The sequence below is a fragment of the Pithys albifrons genome, chromosome 9 (genome assembly GCF_047495875.1).
Source record: "Pithys albifrons albifrons isolate INPA30051 chromosome 9, PitAlb_v1, whole genome shotgun sequence".
Classification (NCBI taxonomy): domain Eukaryota; kingdom Metazoa; phylum Chordata; class Aves; order Passeriformes; family Thamnophilidae; genus Pithys; species Pithys albifrons.
In genome coordinates, this window is record NC_092466.1 from 10,111,761 (window position 1) to 10,130,755 (window position 18,995).

General features: G+C 40.3%; 1 protein-coding gene across 1 annotated transcript in view; it reads right to left on the reverse strand.

Moving 5' to 3' along the window:
* Positions 1 to 918: 918 nt before the first annotated feature.
* ACSL5 (acyl-CoA synthetase long chain family member 5) overlaps positions 919 to 18,995 on the reverse strand; it is a 33,408-nt gene continuing 15,331 nt past the window's right edge. The window contains exons 3-22 of the mRNA XM_071563688.1: positions 14,280 to 14,465; positions 13,650 to 13,758; positions 12,934 to 12,998; positions 12,754 to 12,855; positions 12,319 to 12,418; positions 10,939 to 11,117; positions 10,250 to 10,282; positions 9,996 to 10,047; positions 9,397 to 9,470; positions 8,870 to 8,947; positions 8,529 to 8,663; positions 7,918 to 8,052; positions 7,748 to 7,843; positions 7,149 to 7,221; positions 6,349 to 6,437; positions 6,152 to 6,268; positions 5,572 to 5,715; positions 4,560 to 4,661; positions 4,118 to 4,189; positions 919 to 3,745 (exon numbers count right to left, since the gene is read on the reverse strand). Coding sequence (XP_071419789.1) covers positions 3,605 to 3,745; positions 4,118 to 4,189; positions 4,560 to 4,661; positions 5,572 to 5,715; positions 6,152 to 6,268; positions 6,349 to 6,437; positions 7,149 to 7,221; positions 7,748 to 7,843; positions 7,918 to 8,052; positions 8,529 to 8,663; positions 8,870 to 8,947; positions 9,397 to 9,470; positions 9,996 to 10,047; positions 10,250 to 10,282; positions 10,939 to 11,117; positions 12,319 to 12,418; positions 12,754 to 12,855; positions 12,934 to 12,998; positions 13,650 to 13,758; positions 14,280 to 14,435 — 2,052 coding nt within the window. The 5' untranslated portion in view covers positions 14,436 to 14,465 and the 3' untranslated portion in view covers positions 919 to 3,604. The remainder of the gene's footprint in view (positions 3,746 to 4,117; positions 4,190 to 4,559; positions 4,662 to 5,571; positions 5,716 to 6,151; positions 6,269 to 6,348; positions 6,438 to 7,148; positions 7,222 to 7,747; positions 7,844 to 7,917; positions 8,053 to 8,528; positions 8,664 to 8,869; positions 8,948 to 9,396; positions 9,471 to 9,995; positions 10,048 to 10,249; positions 10,283 to 10,938; positions 11,118 to 12,318; positions 12,419 to 12,753; positions 12,856 to 12,933; positions 12,999 to 13,649; positions 13,759 to 14,279; positions 14,466 to 18,995) is intronic.

The following is an 18,995-nucleotide window of genomic DNA, read 5'->3' on the forward strand; positions in this document are numbered from 1 at the left end:
GTTCCCTTACTAACAAGGATGCAGCTATTTTGGAATATGAGCAGGTATTAATGTGAAACCTCCAAACAACATGGAATACTCCTAGTCTCAAAAAGGCAGTTAAGTGCCACCCTGCCACCTGATCCAGTCAGATCTCGGAAGCAGAGCAGGGTCAGCCCTGGTTAGTACTTGGATGGGAGACCTGGCAATACCAGGGGCTGTAGGTTCTAGTCCGGAGGACTTCACTGTCACTGTGAGATGGAACCCTGCCCTCTTGTTTAAAGGAAATAGGCAGCTCTTACAAGCCTACTTCAGGCAGTGCACCAAGACAAAAACAGAATGTCATGAAACCCATCAATACTGCCCCTGGTAAATATTTCAGGCACCTTGTTCAAGCACCAAGTCAATGAAAATTTTGTTTTCTGCTCTTGTTTTGGCCTCTTGTGTAAAGAGATTGTCCTTTATGATGCCACTGACTGTGCCAGGTACCCATATGTGACAGTCTGTGCAAAAGACTAGCCTTGGTCTTCTCATGTTTGTAACTTTGAGATGATTGCTAACAGTAAAAGAAATAAATGATGAAAAACTTTAATCCAGTCTCTTAATAGTTGAGCAAATACAAGCTAGTGCTAGAAATTAAGCATCTCACACAAAATTATTTTTTCAAATGCAAAGTAATGACCAGGAGGAAAAAAAAGAGAAACTCCCATGCTAAGATGCCAATGATTTGAGGTTATTTCGCTTTTACAGTTGGGTTGCCTGTGGCATTAGAGAATGACTAGAGCTGTCTTGAGAGTAGGGATTAAAATAAGAACTTCATTAAAGCCAAATTATGAATTGAGTCATTATTTTCCTGGGAACACTTCCTGTCTGGATCAGGAACAGAAGAGATTAACCAAGAATTATTAAGTTGCAGGCACAATAGTTGTTGCATAGAGGTGGAAAGAAAAAAATTAAGAACTTTTATTTTGCTATACAATTCTGACATCGTTTGGGAGCCAAAATCAGGCAGTCAATTCCTGATGCAGTACATAGGAGTTGTTTCCAATTTATTAAGTAAAAGACAGCTTGATTATCATTGTTCTTATTAAATATCTGCTATATATGAATCATGTCTTTTAGTTACAGTATCCCATTTTTTAGCATGTATATGCACCTATACTGCAGACCCATTGGAACAATTTATAATGGACAGGTACTACATAAGAGCTTTTAAAAGCAAGTTGAGAAGACTGGATGTTATTTTAGCACCAATCTGTATCTGGGGAAAAAAGCTGCAGAGTTGAACTTGGTTATGCCTGTAGCCATCTTTACCTCAAATCTTTGTTCCCTGGGTACTACAGTGCTTCAAGCCTTTTGTAGCTTTGACTAGTGCTCAAACAATAGTCTAAAGTAATTTTTGCACCATTTCAATGCAAACATGCTTACAGTACTCCTGTTTTCACTTCAGATCGTTGTTGTGGAAGCAGCTTAAATGGCAGAAGTGGCACCCAAGAGACCAGTTACAGAGTAATTTACACTTGAATTGCTATGTAAGTTTTATTGTTCAGTGCCATTAGCCATTGAATTCCATCTTTGTAACACCTACCAGCAGATACCAGAGACATGAAAAATCTGAAGCACTGTAGTTTGCCACTGTGAGAAAAGACTTTATTGTCAGTAGGAGCAAACCAAGTTCAGAGACTGAGGCGTTTCCTCTTCTGAAAAAGCAAACAGCTCTACTGTGTTAGAAAAGTGACCTGTACGAAGCTGCTACTTTTGAGCCATGGCACAGAAGAGGAGGCCTTCTCTCCTCAGTTCACAAATAAGAGATCCCTTTAAGCCAAATGAAGCATTGTGGTTGGTATTTGAACACTGCTGGTTAAAGGACCCACCACAGAGTGCAGGGCTTCAACATCCAAGCACATCTTTACAGGAAAGTGTCATTGTCTCAACAAAAGCACTTTCCAGGCACTGCAGCAGGTGGCACCACAGGAGTCAGCCTCGAGTTTATACAGATTTCAGTTGCATTAGATTTACTGTGCCCAACTGACTTGCTTATTTTTGTGTCCAAAACTAGTTTCAGTATAACATTTCTCTTCCCTCTAGTTCTCCTCCCTGTCATCTGGGTGTAAAGATTAAGTCATCAGTAACTTTATGTCACATTGCTTGAAGGAAGCATAGGAAAGATAAGCAGTATAGTTACATACACTTCAGAGTTTTAGAAGTCTTTATAGCCTTGCATTTGTGACAAACACAGTAAGGGACACCACTGTTACCTGAAAATTTCAAGCTCTTTAGGCCCAGAGTAGAAACAGAATTGGGTCATAGCAAGGAGTGGATCTTTCCAATAAATCTGCGTCCTTTCATTTTGGGATATCTGACAAAGAGTATTAAAAAGGGAGAGGAACAGACACTAGCAGCATGAACAAGACAGGGAAGACAATTCTTGTCCCCAAACAAGAATTGGCATAGGAAAGCTACATGTAGACTTGCCCTATTGTTGCATCATTGTTAGCACTGCATTTGAGAAAGCAGACTACTGCAGGGAGAGGGAGGAGCTCTTAGTAGAGACAACATAGACTGATTGAAGACATATGATAAAGTATTTGTCTTGCCTAAATCATTTTCTAAATCAGCAGTTTTAGCCCAAGGAAGTATCTGACACCTTATTTCACATGATAGGCTGAGCAGAAACAATTATTCTGGAGACTTTGACGCATATTCCCTTACTGCAAGGAGAGTTGAGTAGGGGAGCAACATCTGGACTAGGCTACTTTATTTCCTCATGGCTTGAGCTGTGACTGACCAGTGCCAGCAAAGGGAACCAGTTAGCATTCTGCAGCAGTTTGGTTCTAGCTGCAGCCAGGCAGAACCAGACAGCAGTAAACCTTGCAGCTGGTAATCTGGTTGCAGTAGATAAGTAATTCACACAGGTTTTAGTTTGATTGTGCAGTTACAATTTATTGCATCCTACATCCTTAGGATTGACAGCAAAAGTTTTCCACTTATTAGCCTCAAATTCATAAGTAAAAAGGCTTTAACACTGCCATTTCATTTGAAAAATGTGCAAGAACTGATCCAGTGCCTCTCATGTTAGACTGTGTTTGCTGTAGCCACATGTATTTTGTAAACTAGTTGATACCAGATTACTCCTTTTCATTAGAAGCAACCTCTACCATGTGGTCCAGGGCTAGAAACAGGAAATTCACTTCTGTATTTGCTGAACAGATGTCATCTTCAGTTCATATTGTGTTCAGTCTGATTGCAGATCAAACCACAACAGCTCACAATGGAATTCATAGTTTGAGCAGCAAAGCAAGGTTTGCTTTTGACAATGAGAAGTGCACACAGCTGTCTTTTAAAGGCTGAGGATCTTGCATGTTTTTGCACTTCAGTCACAGTCGAAGAAAGTTGAAAGTTCTGGCTTTGTCTAGACAGCCAATTCTTAGTTCTGCAGGATGTGACACTGCCAGTTGTCAGTTATGTTACAGCCATCTTCATCAAAAAGTCATTTTTCCCAGGATACCAGAAACAAATTTAAGTTCTCCATGCTCCCCTTTATCTTATGCCCATGTTCTCCATAGGTCATGTAGTGTCACAGATTTATTCAGATACTCCATGCAGTTTAAATTAAGCTGGCCACTTATTCCTGTGCAGATGAATAGAGGGCCTCAATCTGCCCCTGGAAGACTTTAACAACCTCTGCTCGCTTTGCTTTCAGTGTTGGTGTCAAGAGTCCATTTTCGACACTGAACATCTCTGTGTGGATGTACAAATCTTTAACCTATTAAAGGAAAATAATTTAGCACATGACAGTCACATAATTAGAAAACAAACAATAGTTCTTCCCAGATTCCTTGAGCTCAGTGCAAGAACTCACTTAGTCCCAGAGATCCAGTAAATAAACTGTTTTTTTGACAGAAGTCAAATACCTTTTGGCTAACCGTTGCCTTGTACAGCCACTGGTCCCTTGGCCAATAGAGGAGCATTGGTCAAGAGACAGGCAGCTAGTTAACATTTCACCGACTACTTCAACTAGTTGAGAGCACATGCCTTAGGTCTCATTGTGGCACGGTCAGTATTGGGCATTAGGACTTCCCAGACATTGTATTAGCAATACAGGTGCTTGAGATAAGCAGAATTTGAAAGGACTCACTTGTTCAAAGGATTTAAGGCCAGCCTGTCTCCCCAGTCTGGTCAGATCTTCTAAAATAGCTTTTTTCACTGCCTAGAAGAAAGAGCAGAAGCAGAATGGATAAAGCGTCCCTTTTGTAATTGCAACTCAAGACCATAACCATTGCCCAGTCAGAGAGAACTGAGATTGGCAAGAATAAATATCCCATCATTCAAGAGTTCCCATATTAAGGCCACTACAAGGTCACATCGGTATTCACATTGGAAAAGACACAGTGATAGTCCTTGAAACACCAAGAGATACCTATACTCAGTTCCATTTTTCCCTGTAAGGATGCTTGCATGACTCACCCAGCATTAAACCAGTTTACAAAGAAAGGTGGATAGAACAAAGTCAGAGCAATGCAAGACTGGATTTCAGAACTAAATCCTGTCTCTCACCTACTAAAAACAAAGCCACTCACTGGATTTTTGCAGAGCTCTTCATAGGAACCTTTTACTCCCAGTTTTGCTGCAAATTCTGGAAGTGTCTCTGGATCAGGAACCACTATACCTACTAGAAAAGACTGAAAACAAGTGGAAGTCATGCTGAGACCAAGATTAGGCATATTAAATGTCTTTGTGAATTTGATTGTGAAGTGTTTCTATAACAAGTCACATTTATATCCCCATCACTTTTTAGGGTTTCAAAGGTAGCTCTAAGGACTTGCAAGTCACTGAGAGATGAGACAGCAGTAACTGAAGTACTAATGCAGGTTTTCATGTGTGCTGAATGCTCCAGCAATTACTTTTGGCTAGTTTATAAATTTGAGACTGGCCTCTGCTACCATAGGTGACACCTCTGTGCAAAGGAATGGAGAAACTTCTGCTGTGCAGAAAGGCTGGGAGTGTTGGGGTCGTTCAGCCTGAAGAAGAGAAGGCTCCAGGAAAACAGTCATTGCAGCCTTTCAGTACTAACAGGGGGCTTGAAAGAAAGACGGGGTCAAATTTTTAGTAGGGCCTGTAGCAATAGGATGAGAGGTAAGGATTTTAAACTGTGAGACAGTAAAATTAGACTATATGTAAGGAATTTTTTAAAGTGAAGGTCATGAAACTGACATAGGTTGCCCAGGGAGGTGGTAAATGCCCCATCCCTGGAAACATTCAAGGTCAGGCTGGATGCGGTTCAGAGCAACATGATGTAGTTGAGGAAGTCCCTGCTCACTGCAGAGGGGATTATTCTATGATTCTAAACTGTACAGAGCTGACCCAACATGCTGTCAGTTAAGTATGTAATTAGCCTTTACCCAGCTTGCAACTCGATGCCAATTGTCAGTTGGGAAGTCTATAGGTCTGAAAGCATATTTCTATAAACATGGTACTCGAAGTAACAGATCTTGTTTAAGAACACTTGTGCATACATACATTTGTGCCCTGATCATACAGAACACATCATGGGAGGAATCTTGCAGGATGCCCACTCCTAGCATCACTTACCCTCAGGCTTTCCCCATGTACAAAGACCTGGGCTACGGGAGCACTTCCAATATAGACATTTTCTATCTTCTCTGGAGCAATGTATTCTCCTTGTGCAAGTTTAAATATATTCTTCTTCCTATCAATGATCTTCAGTGTTCCATTCTAGAAAAAGTGGAGGTCGTTAGGTTGCAAATCACTGTCTTGCTTATATAACAAGTGGCAGATAAACAGCCTTGGCTTTGTTGTATGAAAGGCAGATGCTGGTCTGCAACTGGTCTATGCTTTCTACTGAGAAAAGGGGCACTTTATCTAATTTCTTCAGTTAGCTCAGGACATGATTAGACAGCTACTTTTTTCTCCTCTGACAGAAATCAAGACACCTTGTTACATCACTTCTACAGTGAAAAATAGTCTTAACTATGGGCCTAACAGGTGTTATTTGAGATCTTGTAACCTAATTGGTCTTTGGAGCTTTTGCGTGGAGCTACTTGGTGAATGATAAAGTACTGTGTAAAGGCTTTTTATCCATCTTTTGAGAATACTGTAAACTAACCGGAATTCACATCCAAGGGGTGGTTTGTATTAAGCAATTACTCACTGGCAACCATCTTCCTATGTCTCCAGTGTGGAGCCAGCCATCTTTGTCAAGTGCTTCTGCTGTCTTCTCAGGGTCTTTCAGATAACCCTTGAACACATTTGGTCCTTTAATGCAGACCTATAGCAAGCACAGAACATTGTTAGTCAGCAAGTCTAATGTTTCAGTATTTCCTGACATTCACAGGAGATGGTGCCTACCTCGCCTTCGTTGTTAGAAGAGAAGTAGCTCATTTCTTCCACATCATCTAGTTTTACGATATTACAAGCTAGAGGGCTTCCAACATGCCCTAAGAGGAGAAAAAAACCAAAACTGCAGTGATACTAGATACTTAATGGATTTGTTTACTGCTTTAGCAAGAACCAATACTGTTTAAAGGAGTCTGATATCTAATGTTCATGAAAGTTATTGAAATGCCATTTTCAGTTACGCAGGACGAGCAACAGCTAAGTCTCAATGCTTAGAGCATTATTGGTGTAATCAACCACACCAACCCCAAACCACATTTACCTTTCCAGGAACCCCTCGGAGACCCTGGTATTCATTTGCATTTTATCCTCATTATGCTCTGTGCTTACTGTGTTCCCAAAGATGGTGACTTGAGCTTGAATATCCAATATTAAAAATAGCCTTGCCAAGATAAGAGTTAAATCTTCAAATTCATGTAGTCCTTCAGGAAAATAACCAAGTATCATACCTAATATTTTAGTTAAAATTATTTGAGTAAAACATGTAATTTTGGAGATAATTTTGGAGAGTCCTTTCCCATATGCTGGGACAGGGTCTAATCTGACCTATGTTACTTTACACAAGGGGTCCTCATATATTTGAGTCAAGAATTTTAGTACTTATTAAGCACACAGGTGGTTCTTGCTACCAAGAATTACTTTGAAGTTACATACCCATAATTTAACTTTCATTAAACTACAGACAGTAATGTACCCAAGTGCCCCTTTCTGTTGACAGCTCTGGGAGACTTTCCAAATCTTGACTACCATACCTGTTGTACAGTCTCCAGGCATTGAGAAAGTGCATCCAGCTGAGCATTCGGTCTGGCCATAAGCTTCAAAGATCTGTGTGAGAAAGGACGAATATTCCTTGAACATCAAGTCCTTTCTGTGAAAGATCTCTGTTTCAACTATGCCCATGCTCAAGTCTTCTTCTTAGGAAGCCAATACAACCTTAGCCTTTACAGTATCTTGATCTTACTGGTATAACCAGGCGTTTAGGTTCACCTATCCAAACTCTGCTTCAATCACCTTATTCTCTTTTCTCAAATGTGCTACATTGGGAGCTCATCAACTATCAGGATAAGCCACAAAGCTCAGAGGCAGCTGCCTGACTTTGAATATTGCGTGTTTCTATTTCTGCTGCTCTATTTCCCTTCCCAGAGCCTACAGCCTAGCTTTTTGGTAGTATAGTTTGAAGTCAGCCTTGCAGAATTTTTTTCCTGTTACAGTTAACTTGGATGAAGCAACCTGTGAATACCCAGCCTGTAAATACTGACAGAAACTTTCCTAGGAACAAGATGGACTGGACCACTGTCACTTCTTTGGGCATAATCAAACAAGTCTTACTGTAAGAGAAAATTCAGCTTACCTGACAGCCTAATGCTGCTCTCAGAAATGTCAGGACAGAGGGAGATATTGGGGCTGCGCCTGTTACCATTATACGCACTTTTCCTCCCATGGTCTCCTACAAGTGAAATACAAGCCATCAGATCCTCCAATGTTACATTGCTCAGCTTATTTACACTTCCAATAATTTACCTGAACTTTTTTGAAGATTAGCTTATCCCAAATGCTGTCATTTCGAACGATGCCCTGTTTTAATTCAGCCGTCTTCACAGCCACAGCAAAGTTGAGCAGGCAACGCTTCATTGGGGTATTTGCACCACTCTGTATCTGCAAGGAAAAGCATCAGTGACTCTTGGGTTTGACTCACTTCTGTACCTCCCATTCTTGCTTTGTTGAGGGGCACCACATCTTGCTTCATTTTTCTAGGGTCTGTCTTCACTACTGGCATGTCTAAGAGATGAACCAAGAGACAATACTAATTCATGTTGCTGCTGACACACTGCAGCCACAGCTTTGAGGAACAGGGGTTCTTCTAGATTTATACTTGCTTCATCTGCATTCCAAAAGTAAACAAACTTTTTTTGTCTGAACAGCAACAAACTTAAGGGTAGTTATGACTGGATACACTGTTCTTATTCTTCAGGTCCCGGGACTCTTTCCATCTCCCATGGGGAGATTTTAAAGAATTCTTCCTGCCAAGAAGTAATTAACTAGTGGCGATGTTATGACACAGTCAATATTACTTTATATGCTTGCTTGGATATATGAACACAAAGATGATTCAGCTAAAATTTCTCACATACCTTGTCATACACTCTATTGAGTAGTCTTGGTACAACAGGAAATACCGTTGGCTTCAAGGTTTTCATGTCATCTGTTAGGGACTTGATGTCTCCTTGGAAGAAGCCTACTTTTGCTCCACAGCTGAATATCACAGTCTAAAAATTGACCAGACTAAGCTTAGTCAAGGGTAATTCCCAGTTTCATTAGCCATCATTATTTGTCTATGAAAAGCAGCAAGATTTTCAGTGCCCACTTGTAGGAAAGTTATTCTTTGAATAGGTTTTGAGGACATACAGATTGCCATCATATCTTTTAATATAATTTGATTTATAAAAGCTCAGATGCATATATCTGTACATACCTGTACAACTCTCTCAAACATGTGAGCCAAGGGAAGATAGGAAATGGCGATATCTGAACTTGTACACTCAACTGTGTTCTAGGGGGGAAGAAATAGAAGTGGGTTAGCACTCCCTATAGCTGCCTGAGTTACTCTTAAGTAGAAAGTAAATAAAGTTTGGCTAATTTTAAATACTTTGAAGTAGACACTTAAATGATGGAAGAAACTCAGGCTTATCCATCACGTCTTCAAGATTTGCAGCTGTCACTCAGCCATGCTGGATCGAAATTAGTTTTATGTTTTGGCAAGACTTTTAAAAGAGTTGTTTAGTACTCTTGGCATTTAGGACTGACATTCTAGAATAACTTCTACATAGAAGTTCTTGTTCAAGGTTGAACCAAGTTTCTTTCAATACTATTGCCCCATTGAAATCCAGGCACTTGGGAAAGCATCAGTTTCTGGGAGCGAATGGTTTACAGAAAATGCCCACATTAGAGCTGCTTTCATGAATAAGGGACATGTGGAGATCACTATTAGGAGCAGCTTACCTCTGTGCATCTAAGGAAGGAAGCAGCATTTGAAACAATATTTTGATGTGTCAGCATAGCTCCTTTAGGGTTACCTTTGGAGAGATTAAGCAAAGTCAGCTGAGGCTCTGACTGCTTCTGCTGTCAGTTTCCCATTTTGTTTGGCTCAGTCTGGACAGTTTTGTTACTAGGCTCAGTCACAGCATGGATTGCCTTAGGAGATCACAAATATGCCTCATCTTGAACACTTTCAGCTATAGATGTTGCATAAAGGAAATGTCTACTGAAATAGAGTAATTAAGAGTAGCATAGAGAATGCTGAAATGATTTTTTTTGTCTCTGTGGATCAAAATACACACATAGTTAAACAACCAACCTCTTGAACATTGACTGCAATGGGTAAGACAACATGAATTTGGCTATTCTTACTCCCAGTTCTAAGAAGCTTTGTCTTAGTGTACTTGTAATGACAATGACCCAAGTAAAAGTGCAGTAGTGGTTTGACACTGCTGTAATTTACTGTTTTTTCTTCTATATTCTTAGGATTTCCTATTTTTTGTGCTGGAAATATGCACAGGTAGGCTGTTTCAGTAGGGAAGCATCACAATAAATTCTCTTACCTGTGGTTCCACTGGTAAAACACACTACAGCAATATCGTCAGGCTTAGGAGGCTAAAGAGAAAAAGCCGCGTAAAGTCAGTGTAAGGATTATGATGCTCGTCAGTGTTTCCATAAAATACTTAAACTGGGATGAATTAAAAATTATGATTCACAAAAAAAAAAAAAATCTTGCCAGCCTCCTCTATTACCATGGCAAGAAGTATTTTCAGAGACTAGTTTGGAAAGTTTATAACTGTTCCATAGAGATACTTACAACTGGTTGTCTGATGTTATTTTTTCCCAGCTCCTGTGTTAGAGAAAAACACATAGTTTAGCAGATGTGCAACAACAATAGATGAACAGGTAATTCTATTTCAAAGGCAACACTTGTTTTTTCTTTGCCTCTAGATACTCTGTCATTCAAAGAGAGATGTCTTCCTGAATTCAATACACACAACTCTGAAAAACTGACTACTGCAGCTGCGAAAAGCACAGATTTGAGTGTGTAGAAAGTGATTGGAACTATTTAAAGAATTTGGCAGTCCTGAGTGGAGATATTTCATTTTATTTGACATAGGCCACATGTCTAATACTTTACCTATATGCAGGATGAAACCTAGAATGTCTAAGCAGCCGGGAATTTGCACTTACAGTCTCGATTAGACTCAATTACCAGTTTAGAACCCTGATAAATCCTTTTGCAATTGTACCATAAATTAAGCTAAGGAAGTCTTCAGGTTCTTGCATACTGACTATCCACAACACACAAACATAACTTTCGTCTGAGTTTTGCAAGTCCTTTTGGCTAAATATATTTTTTCAAAATGACTGCACATCAAGATCCAAACTGCAGATGTGATAGCTGGATAACACCTAAAGTGTCACTGTTGCCACAAAAGGTCAAGATGTCAAGCTGGCAAGGTATTCCTTGACAAGATCAAGCAGAAGCCCTTAGTCACCTACCTCAACCTCCTGCAGTGCCAGAACTTCAACTCCCACTTTAGCTCCTCTGTCCTTGAGCTCTTTATCAAAGAGATCCATGAGAACAATAATCTTCAGACATGCAGTCTTTTTTTGCTCACAGTTCTCCAGCAATACCTGTGCCTTCTGGGGTGTGTCACAGATCACTACACTTATGTCAGCTACAGGAAAGAAATCACATTTCAGAAATCTGTTTAGAAAACATGAGGCTACTGGCAGCTCAGTAGCACATACATTTAGAACACAATATTGGTTTGTTCTAAAGCCACTTACATTTTTTCACATGGATTCAGTGCTTGGCTAACAGTGCTAAGAAGGTTCTTCCTACCATCATCAACTGATTGTCTAGCTAGAATCTCAGATTTGACCAAAGTGAGAGCAAATGCTGAGGAACTGAAGTCTAATATCTTCACTCAATCAAGACAGGCATTTAAATTTTTGGTATTGCCATAAGAGTTCAGAATTGCCCTCGCTGATTGTTTAGGTTTAGCCATCTTGCTTAAATCCGAAGAAATTTAGGTGTGACTGAAAGAAGTCACTCAAATTCTTTTTGAGTTAATACCTCATCTTCCCTGCATGTGCAAGTGAGTTTTACCCACCAGCAAAAGCATTTTCCATTAAGTCTACAGAGGATTTGGATTTGCCTGAGCATGCTGGTTCCCCCTTAGACTAGTAAGTCACAGCTGTGTAGTGTCAAAGCAAGACCTGTTTGCAAGATTCACCAGCATAACTGGTCAAGAGATTTTGCTTGCCAAGTGCTGTTTATGGGATGGATCCCAGATTACTGTGACAGTAGTGGATATTTATTTCCCCCATATCTCCCCTAAGACTGGGAGAAGAAAATCTGAAGATTTATTTAAGCTTCTTAACCGTTTTTTTCCATGATGGCATGTCAGTTGTTGCTTCTGTAGAACAACAGGCATTAACCAGATAGATTAAACAGATTTAGGCATATCTTTACCCTTCCCTCCTCCACTCTTTTCATCCTAGAACCTTAAATCAGAGACACACATCTAGTCTTAATCTGCATGCAAGCCTGTCTTCATTGTCTGATTGTTTGGCAGTGTGGGAGTTCAGGATTTCAAAACCTCAAATAGCAAACAGTTGAGCACTCTGATTGCAGAATGGTCCACAGGAACCTGCAATCAAGACACTGGGAGACATATGAAGCCCACTGGATTCTTCTGGGCATTAAACCATATGCCCTGCAAAGCAGCTTCATTTAAGAAATTGAGTGCCATAAAAGTATAAGAGCAGTAAGGCTAAAACTATGATTTTTGCATCAAATTCCCTTGAACTTAGCCCTCTCAAAACAAAGTTTTCATAATGACTTTTCTAAGAAGAGTGGAAGTCAATATTTACCTTTGTTAACAATATATACAATGGCCTCTGGCCCTAGGGTGTCATAGAGTGGAACAGCAACCATTGAGTAGGTGTAGCAGGCATATTCTGAAATGGTCCACTGAAGAGAAAAAATGGCACAGCTAAGGCAAACCAGCAACTTTCAAGACAGGATTCCTACAGATTTCATACAACTTGACGAGCCCATGCACACAGTAGTGGGGAGAGTTATGTAAGGAGCACATCCATGAGAATCAGAGTAGTGAGAGTTCAAGGTCTTTGTTTTACATGCTTGGAGTGGTATGTGTTCAGTCAGTAAAAAGGGAACTGGGAAGGAAGAAGAGTTGTGATTGTTCCTCATGTTTTGGTTGTAGTGATTGTTCCTTAAATACAGACCCACTCCTCACCCTGAGGTGTCAGAACATTGTGGAAAAGAATACACAATTTGTTGCTTACCTCTGGCCTATTCTGAGCAAAAATGCCAATATACTGGTTTGTTGATGCTTGGCATCCTTTTTGCAGAAGCCCTGATCCCAGGTATTGAACTCTGTCTATAACCTGTAAGATAGTTTTTCCCCACTTTAGTGTTAGAAGACAGTATTCCAAATTAAGTCATCTATCATTTCCTATACTCACCTGTTTATATGTCAGCCACTGATAAGGTTGGTTGGGTTTTCTATAGCCTAGACAGTTACCATTTCCTAGTGGAAGAGTTCAGAAAAGCAGTTTCAAAGCTCAATACTGAAGGTGCATAACACTTCAATACAACACTTTAAGTGGGAAAGTTTATCAGTCATCCAGCTAACTGCATGCGGTGTAGAAGGACAGTGTCCTCAGTTAAATGCTCTACCCAAACCAAGACTGTAAGACTGCTGGCTTTATCCTTACAAGCAATACTACGAAGATCTGGCAATGTTTTCCCACTTCACAACCCACATGAGACTTAAATAGATTGCAAGCTATCACATATTTCCATGCATAGGACCCATGAAGTGACATTTGCACAAATTTGTATCTTTTGTAAACAGGCAGTAATTTTATAGTAAAACCCACATTGTAAGACAAAGCAGAGGTATTTCCCCCTCCAGTTCCTCTGATGTTTAGTATCTGCTGATTCTTGTCTGAACTCTACCACCTTAAGCTTCTGATGTTTATTTCTGCCCAATCTGCCAACTAAAACTACTGCTAAATGAGGGCAGGGAGAGATATGGTCACTTGTCTCTCTTCTCCACAGAAGGCTAGAAAAGCTTTTGCTAGTCTGAATTATTACCACAGTGAAGACACATGGAAAAGGAGCTTGGAAAAATGTTACTTGTGATAGACAAGTACTAACTAGCAGATGCAAAGCTTACCAGAAACATATAGTCCTCTCTGTAAAACTTCATACAAGGTTTTAGCATCTTCAAAGTAATAAGAAATTAGGTTATTATCTGTCAAGAGTGCACTTCTTCTGGCTCCTCCCTAGGAACAGGGCACAGTTATGAAAAAGTGTAGAACAGATGAAATGTCATTCATTCTTCAGCCATTCTCTCAGCAATCCCTTTTAAAGCATCTCAATAGCATTGCATTGATAGGGAAGTCTTTTTCCTTCTTGATCTACTTAATCATACACAGAGGAATTTTCTAGATGTCCTACATTAACATTTGATTACAGGTTATTGGAGGGACATTGTGTACACTCAGTGCTACCACGTGTCTAGTTACATGAAGTGTAGCACCAACTTCTAAGCTGGTGCAGTGAATTCAAAATACAGGCAAAAGTCAGTGACAGCCCATCTAAATCTGTTGGCAGGAGCTGCTGTTTCTCACTCTTAGCATCTTAAGACTTCCCTTATTCCCACCATACTGTTGAGTTGTACATCTGGGAGAGAAAACTATGTACAGCAGACAGGAGAGTTTCCATTGACACCCAGAGGCAGGATGGATCAGTATTCAGATTAAGCTTCAAATTAGACCATGCCCACAAGCAAAGAAAGTATTACCTCAATTCCTATTGACTGCTTGTTCAAATCAACAGGAGGCAAAACAGGTTTTGGCCTGCTTGTCACCCACAGGAAGATGACAGCTCCAAATACAATAAGACTAATCAATGCTGGTGTTGGGAGTGGTGAGAATAATACTTGAAGTATCCAGATCATGGTGCTGGATCAGTGAAGCCAGAGTTGAACCTGAAATGAACAGAAGGTTAGAACTTGAGTTAGAAGCTCTAACTACCTATGAGCCATAGTTACTTAAGTAGCTTGTTAAGCAATAGTGCAAGTCATTTCAGTAGTTTGCCCCTAAAAAGTTCTGGTACAATAATGAAGCATGCTTACACAATGTTTTAAGCCTCTTAAGAGATCTCAAATCACCTGTCCTCCCCATAAATCTTAATCTGAGCTGCATCCACCTCCACAAAAAGCTGAAGCCTCAGGAGGTCACACAAAGAACAGATTTTTTTTCTATTCAAGAGTATAATTTCCCAAATTAAGTATAACACAAAACATCTTACAGTTCAATTATATCGATAGCGGAAGTAAGAAAACTTCTGAATATATAACTGTCCAATAGAAAGGAATTTTGCTGAGATAGTAATGGCATTGATAAACCACACATTTGTTACACCTACATGTACATGTCTGTAGGTCTAGCGATATCTTGTTGTCAGCTGTTCCTACTGGAAAGCAGAGATCATGCTAGACAAATATTTCAGATAGTGACAGCAGGTTCACCATGAGATACAACACAAGTCAAAACTGTGAAGGTTTCTTTCCACTAGGACATGGTGACCTGGAAGTCAATGTATGCACTGAAAGTCTAGCTGGGAAATACAGAAACAGTTCTGCTGCTTACATCCTCCCCAGTATCTTCTTTCAAGGGCAGGGAAGGAAAAACTGAGAACGCAGACTTATAAGAGACAAAGAAACATCTACCAGAGTTTTTTCCCTTAGCAACAAGTACTTTAATCTTCAAAGTGTTCTGACATGTTCAAGATTGAATCACCAAGAAAAATGATGGCTCTTTCTCTGAATCAACTGAAATCTCACCAATTTGTCTTTGCAAGTGTGTAAAGAGCTATGCAGGACACAACACATCACACTTTGCAAGATGTGTAAGACCCTTTCAAAGTCCTACATACAGAATCAAAGAACCCAGTCAGTAGGTAGTATGTCAGCGAGGAACTAAATCCCTGTACTAGAAAAATACAAGGCATCTTGAAGCAATGAGTTCCAGTTACCCTTTAACTATAATTCCAAGAAAGTTGAAGGTATTTTATAAAACATGAGTAAGTTCAGCCAGGAATCAAAGTTGGAATTTGGGGCTATGAACCCAGACTGAACAGAGTTAGATTATCTGTCTCTGCTCTATAGTTTTGTAGTTTTCAGTTTCTGGTGGCAGTGTTAATCAGCAATGCTAATGTGCTCTCTAGTGAGAAAAGGCATCTTTGCCCACTCAGCATCTGGATAAGGAAGGCTTGTCATCAAGTCCAAGCTGCCAAGTACATGTCATCTACCGATCTGAGAAGTACCAACTCCCTAGTCCTCTTTTCTACTCTAAGCCTTGTTATCATGTGCCCTTCAAAACTTCTGGCCTTGGCTTCATGTACTGAGAGCCCAAAAATATTGTGCTGCAGCAAGAAAGGCAGGAATTGTCTACTGATAGACAAATCCAGTTATTGGGCATATTGAACCTATGGAAGCACAAATCTGTTCTTTCTGTAGCATGTCACCTATCTCCACACCCTTCCTTTGGGCCTTCATCAATTGAGCCTTGAGGAGAAAAGAAAACCCTAAACCCAGATCTGCTGATTAAGTTTATATTCAGGGCAAAGCTACTGAGCAGTTTAGGTTTAACACTGCTCGGTTTGGAAGACAGAAGTTAATAAAATGAGTTTGGCAATCAGCTGCTCTTCATGATATGAGTCACTCATCTGGCCTTGTAACCCGCGACTGGAGCAGTTAACAAGCAGCTTTCCGTAGGTGATTAAACCGTATTTGGCTTAAAGTGTGAGCCAGCCACTTCCTCTATTGGTAACATGAGCAAGCCATTTTGTTTCAGCACGAGCACTGAGGCAGTTTGGTAGAAGCATCTCCATTCTCCACCATGAAGTGCTGGATATATAAGCTTTATTCCTTTAACTCAGAGCCCCACTAGTAGATCCAAGTGACAGAGCAAATCAGATTTGCACCACTTGTATGTTAGAAGCTTTCTAGGCCTTGACTGATCTACTTTCACATTTTTTAGAGAATTCTCATGTTCAAACTCCCCTAAATTTTGAGTAGCAGCAATCAGTTTGGGCTTATTTCCAGTCTTTTCCCATCCCCAGACTGACAAAAGGAGTTTGCACTTAGTGCATTTCACATAACTTTTCCCTGGACATGAATTTTTTCAATCAGCAGTGAGAGAACAGTATGCAGGTAACCAGAGCCCACAGGCCTGTACACTTACACCATTTTTAATCACTGAAGTATTTTAAGAAAATTTCCTAGAAACCATGAAGGATTGGTTGCCTTTAGAGTATCATGCTCGAGGTAAGAAACAAAAGTAGGGATCATGTCTATATCACCAAGAACTCCCCTGTAACTTATTTATACTGCTTGGCATTAACACTGCCTAGTCAGACAGATCAGCGCAGTTGTCACAAATACCTACTGTCTGTTATATGGATTTATTTTGTAGAAAATGTACTAAAGACACTTGTCTGACCTTTTTGTGGTAAAGATTACAGAACCCAGTAACCCCAAATGCTCCACACAGTAGCAAGGAAGTCACTGTCAATTTTTCCATTGAGGTATTCTCATTATTTCACTGACTCAGATGCAAGGCAGTTTGTACCAAGACATATAGGAGGATTGACCATCAATCATAGCCCTGAAGGATAATTATGCTTGGAGCAAAGAACTCAAAAGTCCAGAGAGAACACCTGATCAAGAGACACAGCAGCACTTTTGCCTTCTGGTTCTGAATTGATTCCACAAGTCTCTTGCATAGAGAGACAGACCAGCCAGGAGTCTAATCCCAGCATAGCCTAACCAGCATTGTTACAACTAGTCAAGGATGATTTTCAATTTTAAGCCAAATGAATTTTAAATTTAAAGAAAGATCTGTTGACAAGTTTCTCTCTAAAGCCTGGGAAATTCTGTGCTCTCATTTGCTCCTAGGGTTTGGTTTTGAGGGTTTTTTAATAACAGTCTTCACTAGCCCACTTACAGCACTAAATGAGACTATACATGCAGGAGTCAAAACCTAACATCCTTTAAAGCTACAGAAGTTAGTGTTGTGTCAAAAAAAGCATAGATACCTAGATATGTGTTCTTGCGCAATACACAAAAAAATGCTTTTCATATCTGAAAAACTGTAGTGACTGTGTTTTGCTTTTGCTTTCCAACCATGCTGCCACAGATGGGCTTTAGTCACTTATATCAAAGCACGTGAGGTGTGTTATTCAAGTTGTGGCAAGTGATGGTCAGTAAATTTGTCTGAATTCCCAGAATTAGGACAGTTGTTTCCTATGCCCAGAGCTTCTATTGTAACCACTTGTCAAATCCAAGTTGCTGCTAGTTTATCACCTCTGGTATCCTCCAAAAGCCACTTAATCTGCTGCCCTCAAAGCAGAAGACCCAGAGAGAGGACAGGAGTCTGTACTTGATGGAGTTTCCTGTCCATGGCAGGAGAACAGCTCTAGCCTAGATCTGTGCTACAGCTGCAAGCAGAGTTTAACCCACAAATCCAAGTGCCCTGTGCATAAATAATAACTGATCTATGTGAACTTAGTGAAAACTCAACTCAGTGCAGCACACAAAAAAGAGCACTTTTGACAGAGAGCAGCTTCCACTGCAAGGGCAAGTCTGAGCACCAGTTGCTTTTAAACATGCAGGGGTCAGAGGTGGAGTGTTTGAAGCCCCTGAGTTCTGAAGGGCTCAGCTCCCAGGGACCAGAAAGATACAAAAAATGCACAGGATGTCTTGAACCACCTGTTAAGCCTCTTGTGCAATAGGATGCTGGACAGTTGAAAGTATACTTACTTAGGTTGTCCACCCTGATCAATGGTCAGGGATAAGATGCATTAGGATCCAGAGTGCAAAGGCTTAGTTTTTATCAGAAGAGATTACACTGATTTACGGCCTTGAGTTCAGGAGTGAGTACACATTCGCATTTCTGCTGCACCTCCCTCTCTACAGCTATTCCTTCATTAGCTACAAGGAATTAAACAGTTATTCTCTGTGCTCTCCAAGTGAGGAGATTCTCTCCACTGGAAAGTGAATGAGCTTTGTATCTTCGAGCCCATAGATGTGGAGGAAGAAATCAGTGTCATCTTCATTGCAATAGTTCGTTACAGACAACAAAATTTTGGAAGCAACAGTCATGCACTGCCTTGCACAATGTCTTACAGAATTAAGTTCTTTGCATCAAGTTTGCCTAAACTTTTCAGGTGCTCATGACAACTTGTTTGTCAGCATTAGAAAGCTAACATTGACTCTTTTCAAGCAGGAAGAGTACAGTACAACCACCTCCTCTGGGGTCACTAATTAGTTAGTTAACCACCAGTACCTCACTCTATCCATTTGCTTACACAGTGCAGCTCTTGCCTGGTGTGATCCTGCAGATGTGAGCCACTGTGCCAGTCTTTACTCCTTGAACGCATTATATCCCATCTTCCTCCAGCTGCAGCAAGAAGTCTTGTGTTCTGCAAGGTTTAGGAACATCTAACTTTTAGC